We start from the raw sequence: 21,969 nt of genomic DNA on the forward strand, positions 1-21,969 counted from the left end.
GGTACCAACACATCGACTAAACTCGTGATGAGAGAAAAACTGATGGTAATAGTTCGGGGAAAAAAATAACATTAAACATGCAAAATCGCTGGCAATTCAAATTGAAAGGCGAGTTGAAAGCTTATGATTAAATAAAATTTTAAGCTAGCACCGTGAACGGTGTATGTTTTTATGATGTAACAAAAAACGTGACGACTTCAATCTATAAACGTAAGCATTGCATAAAAAACTTACGAGTCGATTCTATGGGAATTTGTTTATGGGTTCTGATGATTTTAATTATTGCTCCGAGCGTTTTTTGGCAGTAAAATTTAATCCACAGTTAGACAACGCAATCAGATAGTAGTTAAGTGTGCTTAGCAACAATCTACTTGTTACCGTGTTACGTTTTTTGTTGCTATCGCGATTCTGTTTTTATGTAACATTTCATTTTATGTTACAGAAATTTCTCAGTCTCTGTGAATGACTAGGCCGCATACATTTACGTGTAGTATTATTTTATCATACACATGCCTACATACGAAATAATAGGATAACAACGCGGGGTACACTGTATGGTTTTAACAGTAGAAAGATGTGACTTTAGATTACACAAGGAAAATGTCAGACACAAAGTATTACACGCATGTTCCAATTCTCAGGACAAGCCTCTGACGTAAACTTCGTAAGATCTATGGATTAGTTTTTACTAACTCTTTTCCTACTTTGTGTATTTAAATTTCAAATGAGGTACATTTGGTTGCAGATTCCTAAAATACAAGAGGATAAATGAAAATTCAAATTCATTTAAATAATGTATGTATGTAGTATGTACCCACTTATCATTGTGCGATGTAACCTCTTAATTTTGGCAGCCGCACACTTCAGAATTACTATAATCACCGCGAGAGTCGTCTCGTAAATCTTATTCTAAATTACAGGTTACATTTCACGTCACGAACAAGTCGTCGTTACCGATGACTCAGTCTTCATCTAAAGCTACGTTTAGATAAGACAAACGTACACCGGGTACAGAGCTAGACTATCAGATATATCTTTAAATTGCTTTTAAGTTGAGAAAATTATAATACAGCTATCTAAAGAACGTTAAGGTGAACATTAAGAATATTCTCTATAAGCATATAAATGTGGATATCAATCCGAGAATTCCTAAACTGTTTATGGAGTCAAAGGTCTCATAAATGTTTCTCATCCTTTAAAATCACCTTAAAAGTTTTTACGACTCACTTATAGGTATACGCATAAATTAACAATACAAATAGTTCATAGTAAGAATAGATTGGGCAAAAGGTATTTCTATCAAAATTAAACGGTGGTTACATACGTGATGTTAACAGAGATGTATTGTGATGAATTAATAATAGTAAAGTTTTATACACGAACAAAAACTGTTTTCTATGGAGACAAGTACGAAAACGTCCTAGATACCGCGACGTCTATACAGAATAGACTATCAAATATTCCGCAGCAATCATGTATGGCTGTCTTGCACGACACGGGAACATTACGGTAGAGACATGTAATGCAGGGATGCAAGTAGCAAAGTACAATTTCATGTCTACGTAATAGACTCATCAAGAGAGAATGTTATTTTACAGCGAAACAGCGGTATTGTGCCAAATACCAGATAATAAACGTACCTTTCCAGCCGCTTTGCCATCTAGGCCTTAAGTAACGGGTGAGGTGAATTCGCTAAAATTTTAATGAATATATACCGCTTAAAGTGCTTCTCATATTGGAAATGGAGACAGAACTACCGTATGCGAACTTATTATAGCTGTTGTCATTAAATAAGTGAATTCATTGGCATAAGACCTATAACATGAAACGCTCATTTAGGTGTTATGGCTTTAAGACCAAAAACATCCCTAGGTACAGTATCGTCTGATAGACAAATGAAACCATTTTTCAATAACACAAAATAATTTTATCCAAAACCAACAATCTACAATCACTGCTACGCAATTCGTTCTGTAGTTAAACTCTTTATAAATATTCATTTCATTTGCATTTTTCCTGCTAAAAACCCAGACCAACTTTACACTTACTTTTTGAAACGAGGAAAAGAAATTCAGTTAGAATCTGGAGTTCATAAGTTAAGTTAATTAGTGCCTGTGTCAAATACGGTGCCGGATTCGTTGCAGACGTGAGCTCCGAGTGCGGAAACGAGGCTGCAGCGACTATGTTCGCCACGAATTCGAATCGGGTTGTCTTTGGGTCACGATTGTAATGCGACGACTAATTTCAATTAGGATTCTGCCAGTAACTTAACAGTGATCTAGTTTTGCAGGATTTGTTAAAAGTTTACAAATTAATGTTCAGAAAACTCATAAATTTAGCCAGTCTGAATGTCTTCATCTATAATTTTCCTAGCCCGACGCGGATTAGTAGTTAATTATTCAGTAGTTGATTAATTATTCGGAGAAACGTCTATTTCAGAAATAGAAATCTAAGCAAGACAACACGGTGACCAATGCACAGATAGGTCGTTGACCCAAAACAGCTGTGCATCGAAAATACTTGGTATACGAGAATAGTCACTGTCGGCGTGCATCAAGCAGCAGACACACACACATTGCCTACTTTTGAAGCAGCAGTTACAGGCCAGACGTGCCACCGAGCAGCCAGCCATCCGATGGAAGATAATTAACAACAAAATTGTCCAGAGACAGCTAGGCGCCTTACTTCTGTGGCCCGCGTTGCATTACGCTCCGCAATAATAACATACCACACAGCCGACACAAGGCAATTAAAAAAGTTGGAACGCCCATTTCCCACACATTACTGGGTGAATACTGCGACTGTATTGCAATATGAGCACTTAATGCTACAGGGTATGGCAGGACCCCGCGGATTCTGAGTCGGGGGAAATTATTTGAATCGAGGTGAAAGCAGCCGCGGTGAATCCGACAATTACCGGATAGAAATGACTGTAATGACAACAACATTGCAGACGCGAGTGCAGTCGCCTGCAAAGCTACGAGTCGTTTAGGCAGTTTCCAAACAATTTTATAGTGTAGGCGCTGACTGACTACTAGGCTCACGCTCTGATTTGCATATCGCCAACGAAAGTGTAGCGTTGTTGATTTAGATCGACCTACATACTCGCACCGAAGCACATGCCGGCGCCCGAGTTATCGGTAACGATTGCTAATTTAGTACGCAGATACTTTTAAATGTTTAATTGAAATACCTAAGGCGATTTTACATCCGTGAAGATTATATGAATCGTGTATTTCAAGGTTACATTGTAAATGAACTATAAAACTAGTACTACATGCAGAACGGCGGCGGTCCACAGTGCTAGTAACAGGTATTAGATGATCTTAAACCGGTCCATTTGAATATTAGTCGCTCTAGTTGTCGCGTCTCGCTCCCGATTGTCGTGCGAAAAGATCGCATGAATTCCCGTCGCGAATTGGCAGCTCTCTAATAGACCCTCGAGACGGCGTGGAAATCACTTTTATGGGTAAATGCGTTGCTAATCGGCAGCAAACAAATTACAGATTGGTAAATTCAACAGCGCGCAGTGGGGTAAAGTGGGGCGGTGAAAAAGTGAAGTTTCGTCAAATGCACCACTTACCTAATTTACGAGAGCGGAACCGAAGCCGACGGAAGCATTGTGTTGGAGCGCTCAGCACTGATCCATTGTGGGAAATGTATTAGATAACGTGCTCGCGAGAGCGCGCCCGAGACAATCACAACAATATCACGTTCGAATTTGAAGAGTGAGAGCGATGTTTCACTGGAAACATGAGGTTTGTCACATTTCCAATGGCACTAGCAATGGCAATGCTATTTGTTATGATTTTGATGATACATTTTCTATTTGACACGTAAAGATCAGTAGAGGTTAAAGCTTGGAATGCAAAGAGATGAAATCAGTGGCACGTGAGACCGATATATCGCTAGTAGTCTTCCCAGAGCAAATCGCTGTTCACACGCTCTTGAGATTTCGTGCTTTACTGTCACACGCCTACACATATCTTGTTTTGACACAAAGACTGCAATGAATCATAGCCCCGAATGCCTTGAATCTGACTTGTTTTGAAAACAGTTAAATTTTAGTGTAACTAGATCGTGAGCAAATAGCTTGTTTATAAATCATCTCAAGAGGTTGAGGTAAATGTCTGACCGTACAGCTCATAGGTAATCCTGTCAGTGGTCCATTAGGTCTGCGCGTAGGGCCTGGCGTGGGTGCCACAATGCCACTAACGAGAGGGCCGATATCATCTGACAGACAGGGGGGACATTAGTTAATGCTGGAGAACCAACACAAAGCGGGATAGATAAGAAAAACTGTACAAAAAGTTCAACTGTGGTCTACAATGAAAGAATGATGAGTTCTGGCGTGGAATATACAAAAGATTGTGAAACGTCATGCGCTGCACAATAGGGAGAGCGACACGAAGAGCGAGCATCATCCATTACTAATCATGGCAGCATGCGTCTCATAACAATCCGAGCAACTTCAATATACCGACCGATAAGCACGAAACGACACCAAGGAGACCACCGATCACAAATTTTATTATTTGCAATTTCCATTTATATGTTTAAATTATTTTCAAATCGAAATCTCCAAATTGTCAATACTGTAATAAAATAAAATCAACTTGACCATTTTCATTTTGGGCTGTACGTATGTATGGAGAATTTTGTAAGTTGTAACTCTACTTCGAAGCCACAAATCTATTGCACTAAATGAGTTTCGTTCATTAGCATAATTATGTGGAGCAGGAATTTGTTTATTCCGAACAGAATCTAGTTTTGTATTACTACGGTCTACGTAGCCTGAGGCGTGGTCCCGCTTTAATTGGAATTGTCGGTGCAGACAGAATAACATCGATAGAATTTGCATGAACATCTTTCACAGTAATCTGCAGCATTTACAAGGCAAGTTAATAAGTTTCAACTTGCTTCGTCATTGTTATGTAGCCAAGCACTAACTAAATTACTTACCACGCAGCGACAATAATCACATTCAAATGGGACATAGCCGCGGGTACAGTTGACAAAATGCAATTTGTTGCAACATAATCTACATTTAATTCATATTCATGGGGTATTATACAAACAAGTTGAGCGTTTAGAGCACGCGCCTGAAAATGATAGCATTCGTAGAAGCGTTTGTAGCGGCTATTACGACACATTTAATAGCCGCTTTCGACAATACAATGTCTAATGTAAAACAGAGTGATTCTGAATTGTCTTGGAGGAACGTTTCATCTGCGAGATTGCTGTTGTTGGGAAACAAAAATTATTTAGTCCACAATGTTTTGAATGAAATAGAACATTGTCGGAGGAAAGTAATTTGGAATATTGGTTTATGGTTGACATACTCTTGAATATTGTACTGCTTCGTGGACCCATTGGTTGTCAGCCTGGTGATCATAAAGAAAGTGCTCAATAAAAAGACGACCAAGTATTGAAGCACCGTCTGCGTGTGAGACGCGTACTACAAGTTCCGTAGCATTAACTATGTAGGTGTTTTACTTTTTACGTGTTCTTTTCTATATAACTATGTAGGCATTACTCATTGGATATAAGGATTTTATGAGAAAGTTCAAAGATTTCGGTCAGTTTAGATAATTTTAAATCTTGGTACCTTAGAGCAATTTTTGATTGGGGTAAAATATGGACATAATGTTCTTATAAAGGGTAATGTTAGACTAAAGATAGATAAGCGACACCATAAAATTGATAAAGGCATTCCAAGTAACATCGACTTCTAAGATGAACGCAAGGAAATATCAAATTGTGAAACCATCGTGATTAAAGCGATATATCTCGCAGCGACTCCGACCATTAGAGATGCTAAAATATGATCTGTTTCGCCACACTTCATCGGCGAGGATGGTTTACTGTTATGGAGGTCGCATCGCAACGCATCGATTGCGGTACAATTACATGACTCGACACAGCGATAATTTACTGTCATTATTCAGCACCGTACATATTTATATGTCGCATACATTTCGAAAGCCTTACTTCGTGACAATTTGAGACAAATCTTAGCGAATCTCGATCGGGAGCACCGCAATAACAATTAATCGCCGTCAACGCCCGGATACTAAATGTTGTTGAAAAACAACAAAGATTAATGTATTAGGAAAATACTAAATAATCTCGAAACGATTAAATAAATCGCTATCAATAAACACAAATAGTGTCTATATAATATTAAGTAGTTTTACAAGTCATTAATACGCTACTTACTATAAAACGATTCAGTAGTGTATTCGTTAAGGTGGGCGATAATAAACACGGCGAGTTTAATGTGCCACAATAATAAATTAATGGAAAGAAATCTGCGCAAAATTTCTCTATTTATGATAACGGCCATTAAAACTGGAAGTAACTAAGTATAATATTAGAAATTTTACGATAAACATTTTATCAGCAGCAGCTCTAAAATTAAACAAAGAAATATCTTAACACCCGGTTTAAAAATCTGTACCTGAAATCTTTAATTAAGTATCTGCAATCCCCTTTATATTTGTAATAACTTTTGAACATTGAAGAACTTGTTAGCACTGATTTCTGACATTTGGGGAGTGTTCACAAGTTAATGGCATATAATACGTGAATCGTGCAGTACAAGTAAGGCCGGTGGTACACTGTGCTCTAGATACAATATTCGCAAATCTCGTCATATTTTTTTCTCGTCTTTATAGTTGCAATCGTGTATTTCACAAGGGCTTGCATGTTTTACTATTAAAAGATTAGAAATTAATGTTTATTTCTCCAAGTTTATATAAATAAACTAGAAACTGTACAGTTTACTAGTTTTACAGTCTAATAATGGATATAATTAACTTTAATAGCGATGACGAATTTAATGGAAAGCGGCAATATCTTGTAAATATTACGTGCTGTGATTATCTTAATTCAATTACATTAATAAATATGAAGAGTAAGGTATGTTTGATTTTATAGACAGTATTCCTAGTTGCGGTGCGCAAGCGCATTCGCCTCACTTTCACACTTTCACTGGGGCGACGCCCCCGCGAGCCGCACGCGCGCCTCACCAACAATGCGACCGAACGTTGCAAAACTGATTATTCAACACACACGTCAACAAATTTAGAAAATGGGTCGCAAATACTTATTGATCTTCAACTATTAAAACAATGCAAATCGTAACCCGGACTTTGTAATACGTGCTAAACGATATTTTAAAAACACAGCGTGAAATTGTGAAATCGTTGAGCTGAGTCACGACCTTTCTTTTAAATAGAATAAATAAGACTATAGGTAATCCAATTTAGATAACTGCAGATTGAATTTTTCGAGATGTTCTTAATGCGCGTGCATGAAATAAATATTGCGACCGAATTGTTTGACTTGTTACTATTTGATATAACAGTACATGCTCGTGATGGCCGAGATAAGTATCGTTTGAAATTACACAAAAACAACGAGTTCGACAAAAGGTACAAGCTCCAAGTAGACAATAAGGTTTACAGTGAATGGGACCATTGAGCAATCAACGGTAAAAATAAGCGAGTAACAACTAAGAACAGATTGAACAGTAACAGAGGCAAATAAATATAATTTAAATCCTTTGTCTTGAGAACCGAACTTGCGCATGTATGCAATTGCGTTGTAAAACGAACCGTATTATAATGTAATTAAATTCAGCATTTACACAAGCAGCAAGGTATAGGCATCACGAGTACACATCGCACAAACAGAAACGCACATGGCGCACATATTACAGATAATCGCGATGCATTCGAGTGAACGTCGAATCACGGCGCGTCTGAATCATGCCCCCTATCCGTATGTAACCTTGTTTAGTTCGAAGGCTTTTTGTGTACCTATTTATTTTTACTGCATGGCGGTTGCGGTCAGCCGGAGCTGCGTTGCTTCAAGGCCCACTTGTCCCTTCAGTTCTGAATACGGACCCGGTTTACCTCCAAAGATACAAGTTTTTCAATGCACTACAGTAGCTCTTTTGAGCACGATTATTCAAAAAAGGACCATGTTATGAGGAAGGGCGCACAATGAGATGTTCTCACAGAAATAATTGCGTCCAGAGTTCAGCTAAAATTACGGAGATGCAGTTTTGAAAATGTTGAGATCTGCAACTCGGTGTTTCCAAGTGGATTTCTAGAGGCACAATTTTGTATATTTTTTCTATTGCGGTCTTCCTTACCTAAAATAAATAATAATTGAGCTCTCGTGAAGTTAATTGTGCATAAATTTAAAGTAAAACGAAACTTTTTAGAAAGTACAGCTATTATATTATCTAAACTCGTGTTACGCGTAGTAAACGCTTTCGTTGCACCTGAATTGGAATCGACTTTCAATTACTACGTAAATTGCTATTGCCCCTTTGACTTTCCACTTTTCCATTTATAGAAATGTTTAAGTTTGTTTAAGATTACATTTATTTGCAGTGTTCGTACTTCATTTCAATTGGAAATGTATTTAACTTTTTAACAATAGATTATTTTATTATTAGTTTGTATGCGACCTTCTTTATTCCTGCAACACTTATTTCGAAGGAAGAAACTTTTCGTTTGTGCCCGGCTTGTGTTAGTCATACTAACATAATTCTTTCTTCGAACTATAACCGCCGACCATTTCATTCTGCTTATCGATCCTTGCTGTTGGGAATGCAGCCACATGCTATTTTCCAGTAATACGTTCTTGTGGTGCAATACATAATTTGCAGTCCGTCCGTGTGTTAGAAAATACACGTACATTTTGATCTTAATTAGATGGTGCAAGATAAGTACATTATGCAAACAGGTCTTTTGTGTACAGCCGTAGCACAAGGACAATAGTGGTATGAATTGGTTAAATACAGATCATTGTGCTGGCACCGGCATCAAAAGGATCTCTTTGTATACGGAAAACAATAACACTTGTCTGTTTTGGACCATATGAATGCTAAACAGATGACTTCAATAAATAATCTTAATAGTTCATCGTATAACAGTATTCCTAGTGTATAGGTACCTATAATTCGGATCTATCAGTTCCCGTTTAGACTTCTATCAAAAGTTTATTAGCATCAACATCCCGTTCGATATCGACTACAAAAACTCGATTGTTTGCCAATAGATTCGATACTTGTGGGAAATAATAGCTTTTGACAATAGTCTTGGAACACGCAATAATGACAATTGTGAGCGATTTGTCATGGAAAATGTTTATTTGAAAGTACAAGTGTTCCGTTCAGAATATTAAGGAAAGTCTTTTTTGAATCAATTGTAAGACTCACAAAGACTTTTGAGCAAACATTTCCTCCTCCCTGGGGTTGTATTTAAGTGACATGAAAGGGTACAAAGCAGGGTAAAAACCATTTAAATCGTTTATATCAAAAGAAAAACGATGTTCTCATTTCAAAAATTGGACGCGCCTGTTCACGTAATGGTTTAGCCGGACGATGCTAATTGCGTAAGAGGCGTACGTAACGAGGTCTTAATTGGAATGCGCCCCAATTAATGTGGACTACGTTCGTTCCGTGCGAGTCCATTTTGGAAATTGGAACGTATGTTTACGCGTTGGTTCCCGGGTGAATGGCCGCCGGTGAAAGTCGGGACGCAGATATGGGTCAGGTGGTCATTTACCCTCAGGTAACAGCCGATGTCGTGTCTCTTTATAAATACTCCACAGAAGTCGTGGAATGGTGTCACACTATGCCAGCCCTGGGATAGAGGGGAAAATTTGAGCTCGTAGGTCTCAAAAGATTGAAGGTGTTAGTATCCTCGTTTAAACAAGATTAGGTACTTACTTGAAAAGTATGACAATAGATTAACATAATACATTTTATGTAGAGTTGCTCGCATTGCTGCATTTAGTCCAACTTTACGGACCGTATCGTTGGCCGGAATTTAAGCGTTTTGTAACAGTAAATAACAATAACGGTAAATATTACCATTTAATTCATTTGCAGAAAATGACCCTATTAAGTATGCGAAATCGTCCTGCTTTACAAACTTATACAAAGATCACGGTATCACACAAAACGGACCACATTACTGTTCTTTTCGCGTTTGATAACGTTTTAAACCATCAGCTGCGACAGTTCAGCATAATTCATCGAACTCTTAAGCCAGTTGTAAATTACTACGATGTTAGTTCGAATTTTTAGTGTAGTACAAAATCGGCCCCATGCAGCGTCGTTAAAAGAATTGATTAACATAATAGTGATGGTAATTATTCTTTCTGTCCGTTTTTGGATCCCTCGACCATGAACGTATATGTAAGGTAAGGCCTTGGTGCAAGCTATAAACGTACAGCAACTGATATTCTTAAAGTAAGAACCGAAAAGGTCCATTATTTGGTAACTATCCATTGTGCTACTAATTCACTGAGTAAAAAATCCTTAAATGGACCATTCTTTCGATTCCACGGTGGGAAGAAACGTTACAAAAACTAGACGCTGTTCCCGCATCAAGTTTCTAACTTACATTAGGGACTCAAGGACAAGTTATACGACTTTCACCTCCCACGGAGATACAAGAGAAAGCCTGCTTTTTCAAGCAAGTTTCTTTCATCCTCTGACCTCTTTCACACTGCGAGAAATGAACACGACCCGGTGCGTAAAGGGTACTCAAAGAGATAATGTTAACATAACTAACAAAATTAAGTTATCTTTGAAGGGATTTATTAAATCAAGACACGAAATAAAGCAAATGGTAGCACCTACCTTTGAATAGCAAGTGATCAAAGGATAGATAAAAAGCAGATTCCGTGTGAGGGATCGAAAGGATTTGAAACCACTCGTGCGTGCGGCAATCGCTGTAGATCGCGGATAAGGATACATTCAATACGTCGAACGATGTTTATCATTAGACATAGCGTTTTAATGAGCACGATGACTGATAGTAAAAAAACTGATCTCGTATATATTAAGCTGACTTGGTTACGAACGAATTACTACGGATTTAGTTAATTCAAGGCCACTATCAAACGGAACCGCATTGAATATGGAGGCTTCATTTAACTAGTTGATTTTAGTGCAGATTGTCACCGTATTTGGACGGAACAGCGATTTTATAGTGGACGTTACACCTTCCTTATTGCAGTCACGTACTACACTCGTAATACGAGTCAAACGGTCACAGTTTTATGTATTTTCCTCAATTATTAGTACCGACTCATGATCGTTTTGTAATTGTTTGTCACTAAAATAAAAACATTATAACCAGGTACTTATGGCTACGTGCAATGAGGAAGTTAGATGCAATGCATTTACATTAACTATCTTCAATTCAACGAAAAATAAAAGTAAAAAATCGCTTAGCAAACCAAAATATCAAAATTAAAATTCGCAAAAGGTTTGAATATAAAGGAAACATAATTATAACATAAAAATACTAGTTCTAAGTACCACAAATTGATACAGACAGTTTCATACAACGTCTTAACTTTTAAAAATAAATATAACTCCGAATGTCGACCACAGGTAACAAACATAGGTACATGATGGGTAGAAAAAAGGGTCTGACCATAATAATCTATAACATGGCGCCTCTTTTTGTATTGAATTGAATGATAGGTCAACGTGAAGCTGGGCTTACCAGAAGCGTGCGTCTCGTGGGCTTACCTGCAACAAAATAAGGATTATGTAATAAAATGTTAAACGTATTATCAGATACATTGAATGAATATAGAAACGTAAAGGATAAAACATACGTATAAATATATCAGTTTATATAAATATACATGTATACAACAAAGATACAATCCTGCTTTAAATGCCAGAGGCAGCGTATCGTGGGAACTTTTTATTAATAATACTGTGATAGGTCATGATTATGATACAAATATTTTATATGAACCAGATAACAAATGTATTAGTAGACAACTCACGCTCCAATTGATTTATATTCAATATAAAACCTAAGAGCTTATTGGTTTTGTATGTCAAGTCACGATGCTGTAACCACTACTATGGATAAAGAAAAAAATAATCGATTCTAATCACTTCTGAGATTTAGCTAAACTCTAACTCAAGGTCAAACGATTATTGTAAGAAGACATCAAGATCTAAACCAGGTAAGTAGGTAAAATAAAAAGCACCTTCCGTTTTATCTCATTAGTGTAATCCGAACAAAGTATTCCATTCCAAGTAAACAAAATAATAATTCATGGTAGCCATTCGACATAACAATAACTTGGTCAACACTCAAGCGCAACGTCCGCTTTCGGAAGAGTTCGGTTTAAATCAATGTCACCACGTCTACCGAGAAGAATAATGGCGACCATTAACTTTCATCACTTCACACACACGCAAATATTTCAATAAACCCGGATTTGAATGTGACAATAGTTGAAACATTGCTGTATTGCTTTCCGAACGCTCGCGCTGGAACAGCGACCTTCGCAACTCAATTTGTGTGTGATACGCATTGCTCATACTGATGCCTACAAGTACACACGTTTATCATTTGTGGAATAGACCTACATGGTTGTGCATTCCTAATTTGTAATTTATTGTTTGTATGTGTATGCTTTATGAGACGTGGACGAACAAAAACTAGGTCGTTGTTTTAAGTAGTGGAAAAAGTGCGCTGAAATAAAATTAACGTTGATTAAAATAGACTCACCTAACACAACTGTTGCTATGGCAACAAAAATAACTATAATTCTTCAACAAGACGTTCTTATCTTAGTTTACATTGGAAATATTGTGAGTAACTGTGGTAATCTAAAAAGAATAACTTCGTGAGCTAGCTCAATGAATATTCATGGAAAGGAACGATTTGCATGAGTAATTGATAGAAGTAAAACATTACAGTGACAGGTTAATCGTGCTAATTGAACTGGGCGACTTTATCTTGGACCAAGAAAATGTTGTATACGCATGCACGCATAGCGTTAAATGAAATTGTATTAACGGTATTATAATGTTTCACTTATCTCGACGTGGACACTTTAAGTTTTTTTGTAATTAATCGCTAGTCGTTGCAGGGTTTAAAAGATTAAGAAAGCCGCTGTTGTTTATTTATTTCTCTAGTTGATCGATCAATAGTTGTCATCATTATAATGTTCTATTTTTTATTGTGTTCCACTTCTGACCATTGATTAACTCATTGATATTTTCAGTTACAATAAAGGTGTTGCAGAAGTCAATACTCAAGTAAAGTGGCCTTAAATTTTTCTGAATTTTACAATCCAATTTAGTGTCTGAGAGAGATATATTTCACAGGTATAGCTGATGTATTGTATGTTGTTGCTTGATGCAAAGAACAATATAGCAAGCGTTCACATGGGTTTACATAATATAAGAGCTCGTGGCGACACAACAGCGCAAGATAGACAACAACGTCAACGACAGATATATCCTTCCAAGGAAACTTATATAAAGCCGGTACGTTTATTGTGAGCTATTATCTTTCGTACATCTGTGTTCGACGCGTGTGAACGACAACATAGGAGTGCATCGCATGACTAATCTACCCTCTTAGCATTCACACAGCGAGCTGAACTTTACCGATAACATGAATCGCATGCATCGCGGTACAAATGACAGACAACCGGCGCTGCCGCCGCAGAATAACACAACTTGTGTTTATCTAAACTGCTATCAAACTATCGATCATCTCGACATTCCATACATAACATCACACGTGTTTTACCTTAATAGATTGGACGGAGTGGTATCTACCAATATTCATTAAATGTATTGACACAGGTAGTTTTCCATTTTAAAGTTTTGAGTGTAGTTATCCAGAAATAGGATGAGTAGGTAAATATGTACATATTATATTACTATTTTTAACGTTATCTAACTTCTTACGTAACTCCCAGGACGTCTCTGGATACGACCTTATACATCCTACTTATAATAAAATACTAACTGACATGACTTTGTAAGGTTTTTATTTACTTATATTGATGCATATTGCACATCCAATGATACATTCCGAATGCTCGATTTTTTCTATATTTGACCTAGACTATATGTAAATAAGTAACGTTTTTGAACACGTTAGGACTGACCTCACTCAATCTCGCCACCTACGCAACAAGCACGTACAAACAACCATACAATGCTCTTATTCCAACAGACTTCCTTACGACTCTTGGAATTTATCATTTTTATTGGAAGCGGTTAGGATCAACTAAATCTGGTTGTAGCGTAGCATGAAGGCGATACGAGCTAGATAAACCCTGTTCAAACAAATGAAGTTATTTAATTTTTTGGCATTTTAAATCTATTCCCAGATTTTGGATTAAGATCGGTCAGTTTCGTAACTGATAGCACATTGTTTTATTTACAATGGGTACCTATACCTATAAATTAAATATTATTCTTGTTATAGATAAATGAAGATTCAGTGTCACTTAGTTAATAGTATCTAATCATTAAAATGTAAATGTAATAGATACTTTGAAAGGTATCGTCGTGTTGTATAGCGATGAAGTACAAATGATTTGTTATGATCAAACTGCGCCATTTGTCAACAACGGGCGTCACGCTAATATATCGAAACTGTTCAACGAACAATAATACGAACAAGACGAACCAGCAACGAAACGTAATCTAACACATGTTCATCCGCACACACACGCACGCTGACAGACTCGCCACTGTAACCGTACGATGACCGCGGCAAGTATAAACATGCTATGAACACGTGCAAAAGATATTTATGTTCGACTCCCTCGCACTTTATTACTTTACGCATAGTGCGAAAGAGACGGCTAATATCGGGATGTCTACTGGTTACTGCAACGCGCTTAAGCGACGTCACATCGCAGGACCGCGTGTTCGGTTGGAACGACCGAACGACGGGTAGACGCCATTTTGAAGCCAGTGTAGCGTTCGTGCGAACTAGGAACGACGCGCGTCGCGTTGCAAGTTAATAAATAAGGTGTAATTATGGCTACAGCAACAATAGATGAGTGGACTGAAGAAAAGTGTTTACAACTTATACGAGAGTTCAGGACCAGACCGATTCTATGGGACCAAAAAGATCCGTTCTACTTTAAAAAGAACATGAAACCTAAAGCATGGCAAGAGATAAGTGACAAAATAAACATTTCTCCGGATAAATGTAAACACAAAATGATTATTTTAATGTCATCCTTTAGAAGAGAAAAAGCCAAAATTATGCACAGTATTGCAGATTGTGCAGGTAATTTATTCATGGTATTTTTTATAAAATAAGTGGTGTTTTTGTTTCTAAGTAACTACAGGTAATATTATGTTTTTGCAGATGCTTCTCAAGCCTACAAAAGTACATGGTTTGCGTTTAAAGACATGGCCTTTTTGATGGATAAAGACAATGAAAGAAAACGACAATTAAAACAAGTGAGTATTTAAATATGTAGGTACATCTAGTTTATTTTACACGGTTACACATCAAGCTATGAATAAACTGACCGTCAAATGTGCGGAAAGATCGTACAAAGCGAGACCACGATAAACTGGTTTTGTATAATTCTATGTGTATTCGTGGGTAGGTACTTACTACTTACGTATCCTTCTTATATTTAATGCGAAAGTTTGTCAGGATGTCATTGTATTAACGCAAAAACTACTGAATGGATTTTAGTGAAACTTGACACGGAGGTGCCAAGTAAACTATCAAATATCAGCATGTGAACGGTAGACACTTTTTTTTCTAGTATGTAGTATTATAATAATTCATTTGCTATGGGTATAACAATATTAATTACCTACGTAACATTTTGTGAATAACAAACCATAACAAATTTCTTTTTTTAACCGACTTCAAATAAAAATGTAGTTCTTACGACGAAGGGGTTCAGCCCTTCTGCGAATAAAAAGCGTGATGTAATATTGCTTGACAGTTTTCAATTTGTATTCATTTTTTATTTCAGGGCACTGGCAGCACTGGTGGCACTGATGAAGACGAAGATGATGATTGGATTGTTTCTAGCTTTCATAACAAATTGCTGAGAAATCACATGGGCAGACCTAATCCAATGAGGAACTCAATGACGTACAAACAGGAAATGTATCAAAAAGTGTTAGACTTAGTTCAGGACGAAGATCACACGCCCACCCTGCACCCTGCACCAGGCCCTAGTCAAACCGTAGAAGAACGAGACGACGAGATCAAATCGTTCCTCACATTCATAGGAAATAAAATGAAAAGATACACAGACGACACTAAAAACGCCGTCCAAAGAGCAATTTGTGAAGTTATTTTTAAGGCTGATCAAAATTACTATAATTCAAATTGTACGCAAAAGTACGCTATTATAGACACTGAGTCAGATCCTTTGCACAAAGAATTATATGAAATGCAAACCGAAGCAGTGATAAAAGTACAAAATGATTCCGATGAGGATGACATTAGTAATTAGTTTTAAAAATTGCCATATTCCTAAAGTCTGTAATAGGTTAATTAATGCCTACTGTCCAGGACTCGTCAGTTGAGGAATGCATGCATTCGTAAATAGGCGGCCTACAAATGACAAATTCTTGCACCTTGCTTCGAAACAATGTAACCTGTCCACAAAGTGACAACCGCCTATAGTCAATTGACGAATGCAAACATTCGTCAACTGACGCATCGTGGACAGTAATCCTTAGTTTTGATACGTGATTGATATTTGATATAAGTACTGTGAATAAAGTACATCATTATTTTTGGTAGACATGTGTTTTTATTTCGTTACCAAGGTTTATAAATTACATAATGTTATGTTAACATGCAACTCAAACCGCCTTTAGGTTGTTGTAGCATTGTAGGGCAAGGGACGGGCACAATGCGGCCAAGGATATCGTGTGTTGATGAAGGGATTTCCATTCGGTAAGAGCTTTTGTTTAGCTTTATAAATGTCGCGTTTTTGGTAATTAACAAGTTGCTTACATAACATTTTTAAATTGCTATATGTCCAACAGTGGACGGAAACAGGTTGATGTTGGTGACGATAACGACAGAATTAAAAAATACTTTGTTTATAAATTCTTAAAGACATTAATTAAGTCCTAAGCACAACGAACAAAGAATATTAAATTCTATCATGAACATAATAATATGTAATTAATTATCCATATTCCTGGTAACGGATCTCGCTGAGTAATAAATAAGCAACGATTATCTAATGACGATCAATAATGTTAATGACAAAGTTAAACATGGGTTTGATCCGTTTCATTGTAACTATTAGAATAAAACGCCACACTATTGTATAGGACATAGGATATGTTAATTTATTGTGAGTTCATCTTATGATTTGTAACTACGACAGCGTGGCATCGACTATAGAATTACTGACAGTTTAATAGCTTCCTATATCATACTTGATTTAATAGACTTGGTTATGAGCATCGAGTAATATATTTAATCCAATTAACTAAAACCCAACGGTCTATCACAGATTACTTAGTAGTTTCTTACTAACATAAAGTGTACACATAGACATTCACATGAAGTGGGTTCCCCGGGGTTCACAAGTGATTTATATTTTAGTACACAGTTGATTATTATTTATGCCGTTGGAAATTTACTCGAGCGCTCAAACTTTGTTAACATATTTTTCACCCGTGGGTGTCACATTTATCTTTGAAATTATGTAGTCGTTATTCAACGTGCAATTTAAAGTAAATCCTAGTCAGGTGTTTTAGATGTGATCACGATAAATTCAAGGCTGATAGTCATAAAAATACGGGGAAGATTTAAAGAGTTTTTAAAGAATAGAGAACTTCTTGACTAAATATGTCACTTTCACATGTTTTATGAGAGCTTGTAAATACGAAGATGGGACTAACATCCAGAAGAGTGATCTTTTTGTGTATTACTAGTGGTCGCCTAGTGGTCGAAATTCGACCATATACGATTTAATTTACAATACCACTTAACATACGTTCAAGGATAATTTTTATTTAACTCAAACTCAAACAAACTCTTTTATAAAACTCTATTCATATGAGACGTGAAAATATCATCGCAATGTCTATCGATTTTGACGTTTTGTCAAATACGATCAGATACTATGCATGTGTGTGTAATGTTTTATTTATTGATTTAATGTACTTTATAAGCATTATTTTTGAAGAATATTAGCGTTCTGCACTTCTCCAATGTACCAAATTTTATGCTCCTACGTCCGCGCAATTTTCGTAAAAAGAGGCCCAAAGTTTTTACAACACGTATTAATATACAATGTGATAGGGGTGAGACTTCTAACCCGTTAAGGCTGAGTATTACATCTAATTTTATCGACAAAAGTCGGGGGTCGAATGGGTCGAATCCCCTCCCCCTAAAAATTATGGCTATTTTAATATTTTGATACTTACTTTTTTTGATATCAAAGGTTGTATGCGTCGTAGAAACAAAAAAAAACGACAAACGATAGCTAATAACCTTGGCTAACTAATTCATAACTTTTTTTATATGTTTGTTAATGTTTTGGTGAGAAAAAAAAATCATTGGTGAATTATTTTTACCGAAAAAATCGCTATTTTTCAATATTTTCAATTAGGGGTTCAATCCCCCATATTATTTTTTTTGTCGATAAAATTAGATGTAGTACTCAGCCTTAACGGGTTAGAAGTCTCAACCCTATCACATTGTATAGATGTATCTACTGAGTATTATAACGTAAGTGAAAAGATTTACAAGTAAATAAATAAAATAGTTATCAAAATACAAACAAAAACACGTACATTTATTTATTTACTATGCAGTAATCTCTACAGCCTAGATATCGAACATACGGAATGATTCCACGATGCATTTGTTACCAAAGCCGTTTTGAAAGTGGGACATGAAATTGGAAGTCCTTACAGTAAGTCAGTTAGAATTGTAGGGAGCATTCTACGTCCCCTTCATTACTTAGCAGTCCCGCATTCAAGTTACACAGGTCATTAAACAATTTCAATAGCGACTTTGAAGAGCGGATTCTCCCACAGATCTAATATTACTGAATGGGCCACGTAATGTTTTAAATATTTATAAGATGTACTTCTGTTTGGAATATTTAAGAATACGGATATAGTATTTGGGCACAGGTTTTGGGTAACAAGGACCTGCTTCGTGGTTTCATGGATTTAAGAAAATAAATGTTATCAAAGTATAAGTATGGATGGTTAACTAAGGTATCCTACAAAAAAGTTAATCAATTCATTGAGCCTAAGGTAACCAACTAAAACAGTAACAACTTAAAACGAAAACAATGTAAAATATTCGAGATATTAAACCGGACGCCATCCAGACACAAAAAGTTGATAGTGTTGTTAAGGTGAATTTAAAATGTTTCAAATTGAATACACCTTCAAGAAGAATGTAGGTGTTATATTTGCTTTTATTTAACTCGATGAAGAGACATTCTGCGAGCAAGGAAACGTTTAGGACATTGAGTCGTACTTTAAATATAAATTGTGACGACACATGTTCAATAGCCCATTTTAGAAAAAAAATGTATGTGGTTGTGACGGTTGAAGCTGCTCGCTGTTAGGATAAATTTATGACGATTAAATAAATGACGATCCCTATTATTTAATGTGTTTAGTAGTTGATCTAATATACTCTGTTATTAGTCTAGAAAATATGTACAGTAAGAACTAGAAACATTTTTATATTAAAATAAATATACCGATGTATATTGATCATATCTTGGAATGCCAGTGTAAAAGCCTATACCACTAAAATATTTAACGGTCTCGTATGATCAGCGCCCGTTTTTAATAAGAGTAAATTAGTACCCAGGTAATAAAGCCAAAGATAGGTACCGTAGCCAATATTAATAATTTAATTTGTTAAATAAATTTGTAGTTTTATGTGAACATAATTACGATAGGTAAAATAGAAATATATTCTTTACTAGCTTTTGCCCGCGACTTCGTTCGCGTGGAATAGTGACTTCCGGCAAATTTTTGGTTTTAACCACATAGTTCCCGATCTCGCGGGATCTCTTCAAAAATGAGATGTGGAAGATATTCCAGGGAACTCTTCAAAAATCAACATAATGAGCTCTGCGTTTGAATTTAATAGATGTATACTCACTTAGGGCATTGAAAAAATAGTTTAAAAACGGACTTAAACTAACTTAAAACTAAAGAAAGCTACGAATTACGAATTTATAACAATTAAAAAAGAAACTATATTACAACCTATCCTCTATGCTATAATAACCAAGCTTAAACTAAATAATTTAAAAGAAACGACTTAAATCTAATCTAATTAAAAAAAAAATTAGACTTACAATTTTATTAAAAAAACTAACTACAGTAACTACTAATAATCGATATCAAACTAAACCTACGTTAAATAGTTTAACCAAAAAACCAGGAAAACCCAACAAATAAACTTATTAATTGACAAATACAACGAAACCAATTTAGAATATACGAAACAGCAGGACCACTACAGACAAATAATCATACGACTGATAATACACTTTTTCTACGATAGTACCGAAGCGCTCGGCCGATACCCAACCAAATGAATGTAACGAAACCATAGCGCGATCTATTTCGATCCCAACGCCATCTATCGAGGATAAAGACAACTTGGATTATTTATTTATACTCCGTAGTAAATGCCCGAACGGCATTTACTTTGTACTAAAAGTTTAATTATATTGATATTTTTTTTTCATACCTTTTTACCATTTATTTACTTTTTTTCGATGAATTAAAACAATAACATGAACCGAAGTCGTGTAACGATCGACATAGAATTATCTATACTCCGTTAGAGCATTTTCTTTGTACTAAATGTTTTATTATATTGATATTATTTTTTTCATACCTTTTTACTATTTATTTACTTTTTTTCGATAAATTAAAACAATAACATGAACCGAAGTCGTGTAACGATCGACATAGAATTATTTATAAATAATTTATTTATTATTTGATTATTGAAATAAAAATATATCTATGTCCTTTCTAAGGTTCTAAACTATATCTGTACCAAATTTCAACCAAATCCGTCAAATAGTTGCGGAGATTAATGGTATAAGCATAGAATGTTCGACGTGATTCTTTAATTTGACATAACTTTTTTATTTATGAACCGATTGACATAAAACAAACACTAAATGTAAATTTAAGCATCCCACAATATATTCGTGAAAACCGCATCCAACTCGGATCAGCCGTTTCTGAGATTAGCGCGCACAGACGAACAGACAAACAGACAAACAGACAAACAGACAAACAGACAAACAGACAAAAAAAAAGTTAATTACATTTTTGGGTTCGACATCGACATAACAATAACCCCTGCTATTTTTTTTATTTTTATTTTCAATGTACAGACAGCACTTTTCTACGATTTTATTATATGTATAGATGGGGGCGACGCCTTCGCCTCGAAAGCCTGCAGTGCAACTATCAGTGGGCTTCCACAGCCACAGCATTGAAGGTATAACTATACATTTTCGCTACTGAGTACTCTGAGACTTCTTGCACATGAACAGAAAAGCCTACAAAATCCGACCATTTTTTTATTATTTTCATTTACTAACACAAACAAAAGCAACTCATAATTACCCGTGTGTCTAATGATATAACAACGTGTCCACTAATGAGCTTCGTATTTGACTAAGCTAATTAACTATCATTATAATTATAGGTAACAACAGCTAGTATGGAGCCTTAATAGGCTATTACTTTAGCGAAATAAGACCAATTACGGGCTAATAAAGAGAATTAATTGCCTCGACACAGAAAAAATCTTTTCTGTAAATGTCAGCGCGGTCAGGTCGACCGCATAATATTTCCGCAGGGAGTCGTATCTCGTCAAAAATCTACAACAATCCAGTTACTAGCAGGACACGCCCAGTCTCGAATGAACTGGCGACGTGCACGATCTTCATTACACGCACAAATAACCCCAAGCCATAAAGGTCACGGAGGTAAACGAGTAATGAAAACAGACTTGAGATCTAACAAATGTAACTTATCGTGACATCGCCCACGCATGATAGCATCGCGCCGACGACAATGGGCTCATGGAATTAGGCCTTCGGGGACACGTATTCTACTCGGAAACAATTTGTGTATGGGTTTTTATCTTC

The 21,969-nt window shown here is 36.1% G+C and overlaps 2 protein-coding genes across 2 annotated transcripts in view; one reads left to right on the forward strand and one right to left on the reverse strand.

The window, feature by feature from the left end:
* The window catches only part of LOC118269600 (CCR4-NOT transcription complex subunit 6), a 130,233-nt gene that overhangs the window by 31,437 nt on the left and 76,827 nt on the right, over positions 1 to 21,969 (reverse strand). The window lies entirely within an intron of this gene.
* Positions 13,839 to 16,594, forward strand: LOC118269610 (uncharacterized). The gene is made up of 3 exons (XM_050706924.1): positions 13,839 to 15,104; positions 15,186 to 15,280; positions 15,814 to 16,594. The coding sequence occupies exons 1-3, from the start codon at positions 14,849 to 14,851 to the stop codon at positions 16,300 to 16,302; spliced, it is 840 nt and encodes a 279-aa protein (XP_050562881.1). The 5' UTR covers positions 13,839 to 14,848; the 3' UTR covers positions 16,303 to 16,594.

Source organism: Spodoptera frugiperda, chromosome 30 (genome assembly GCF_023101765.2).
Source record: "Spodoptera frugiperda isolate SF20-4 chromosome 30, AGI-APGP_CSIRO_Sfru_2.0, whole genome shotgun sequence".
In the NCBI taxonomy this organism is placed as follows: Eukaryota; Metazoa; Arthropoda; class Insecta; order Lepidoptera; family Noctuidae; genus Spodoptera; species Spodoptera frugiperda.

Excerpts from the sequence above, each read along its gene's own strand:
- LOC118269610 (XM_050706924.1), top strand. The coding sequence starts at position 14,849 with ATGGCTACAGCAACAATAGATGAGTGGACTGAAGAAAAGTGTTTACAA. Across the intron at positions 15,105-15,185 it reads CAGTATTGCAGATTGTGCAG|ATGCTTCTCAAGCCTACAAA; the intron begins GTAATTTATTCA and ends ATGTTTTTGCAG. Across the intron at positions 15,281-15,813 it reads GAAAACGACAATTAAAACAA|GGCACTGGCAGCACTGGTGG; the intron begins GTGAGTATTTAA and ends TTTTTATTTCAG.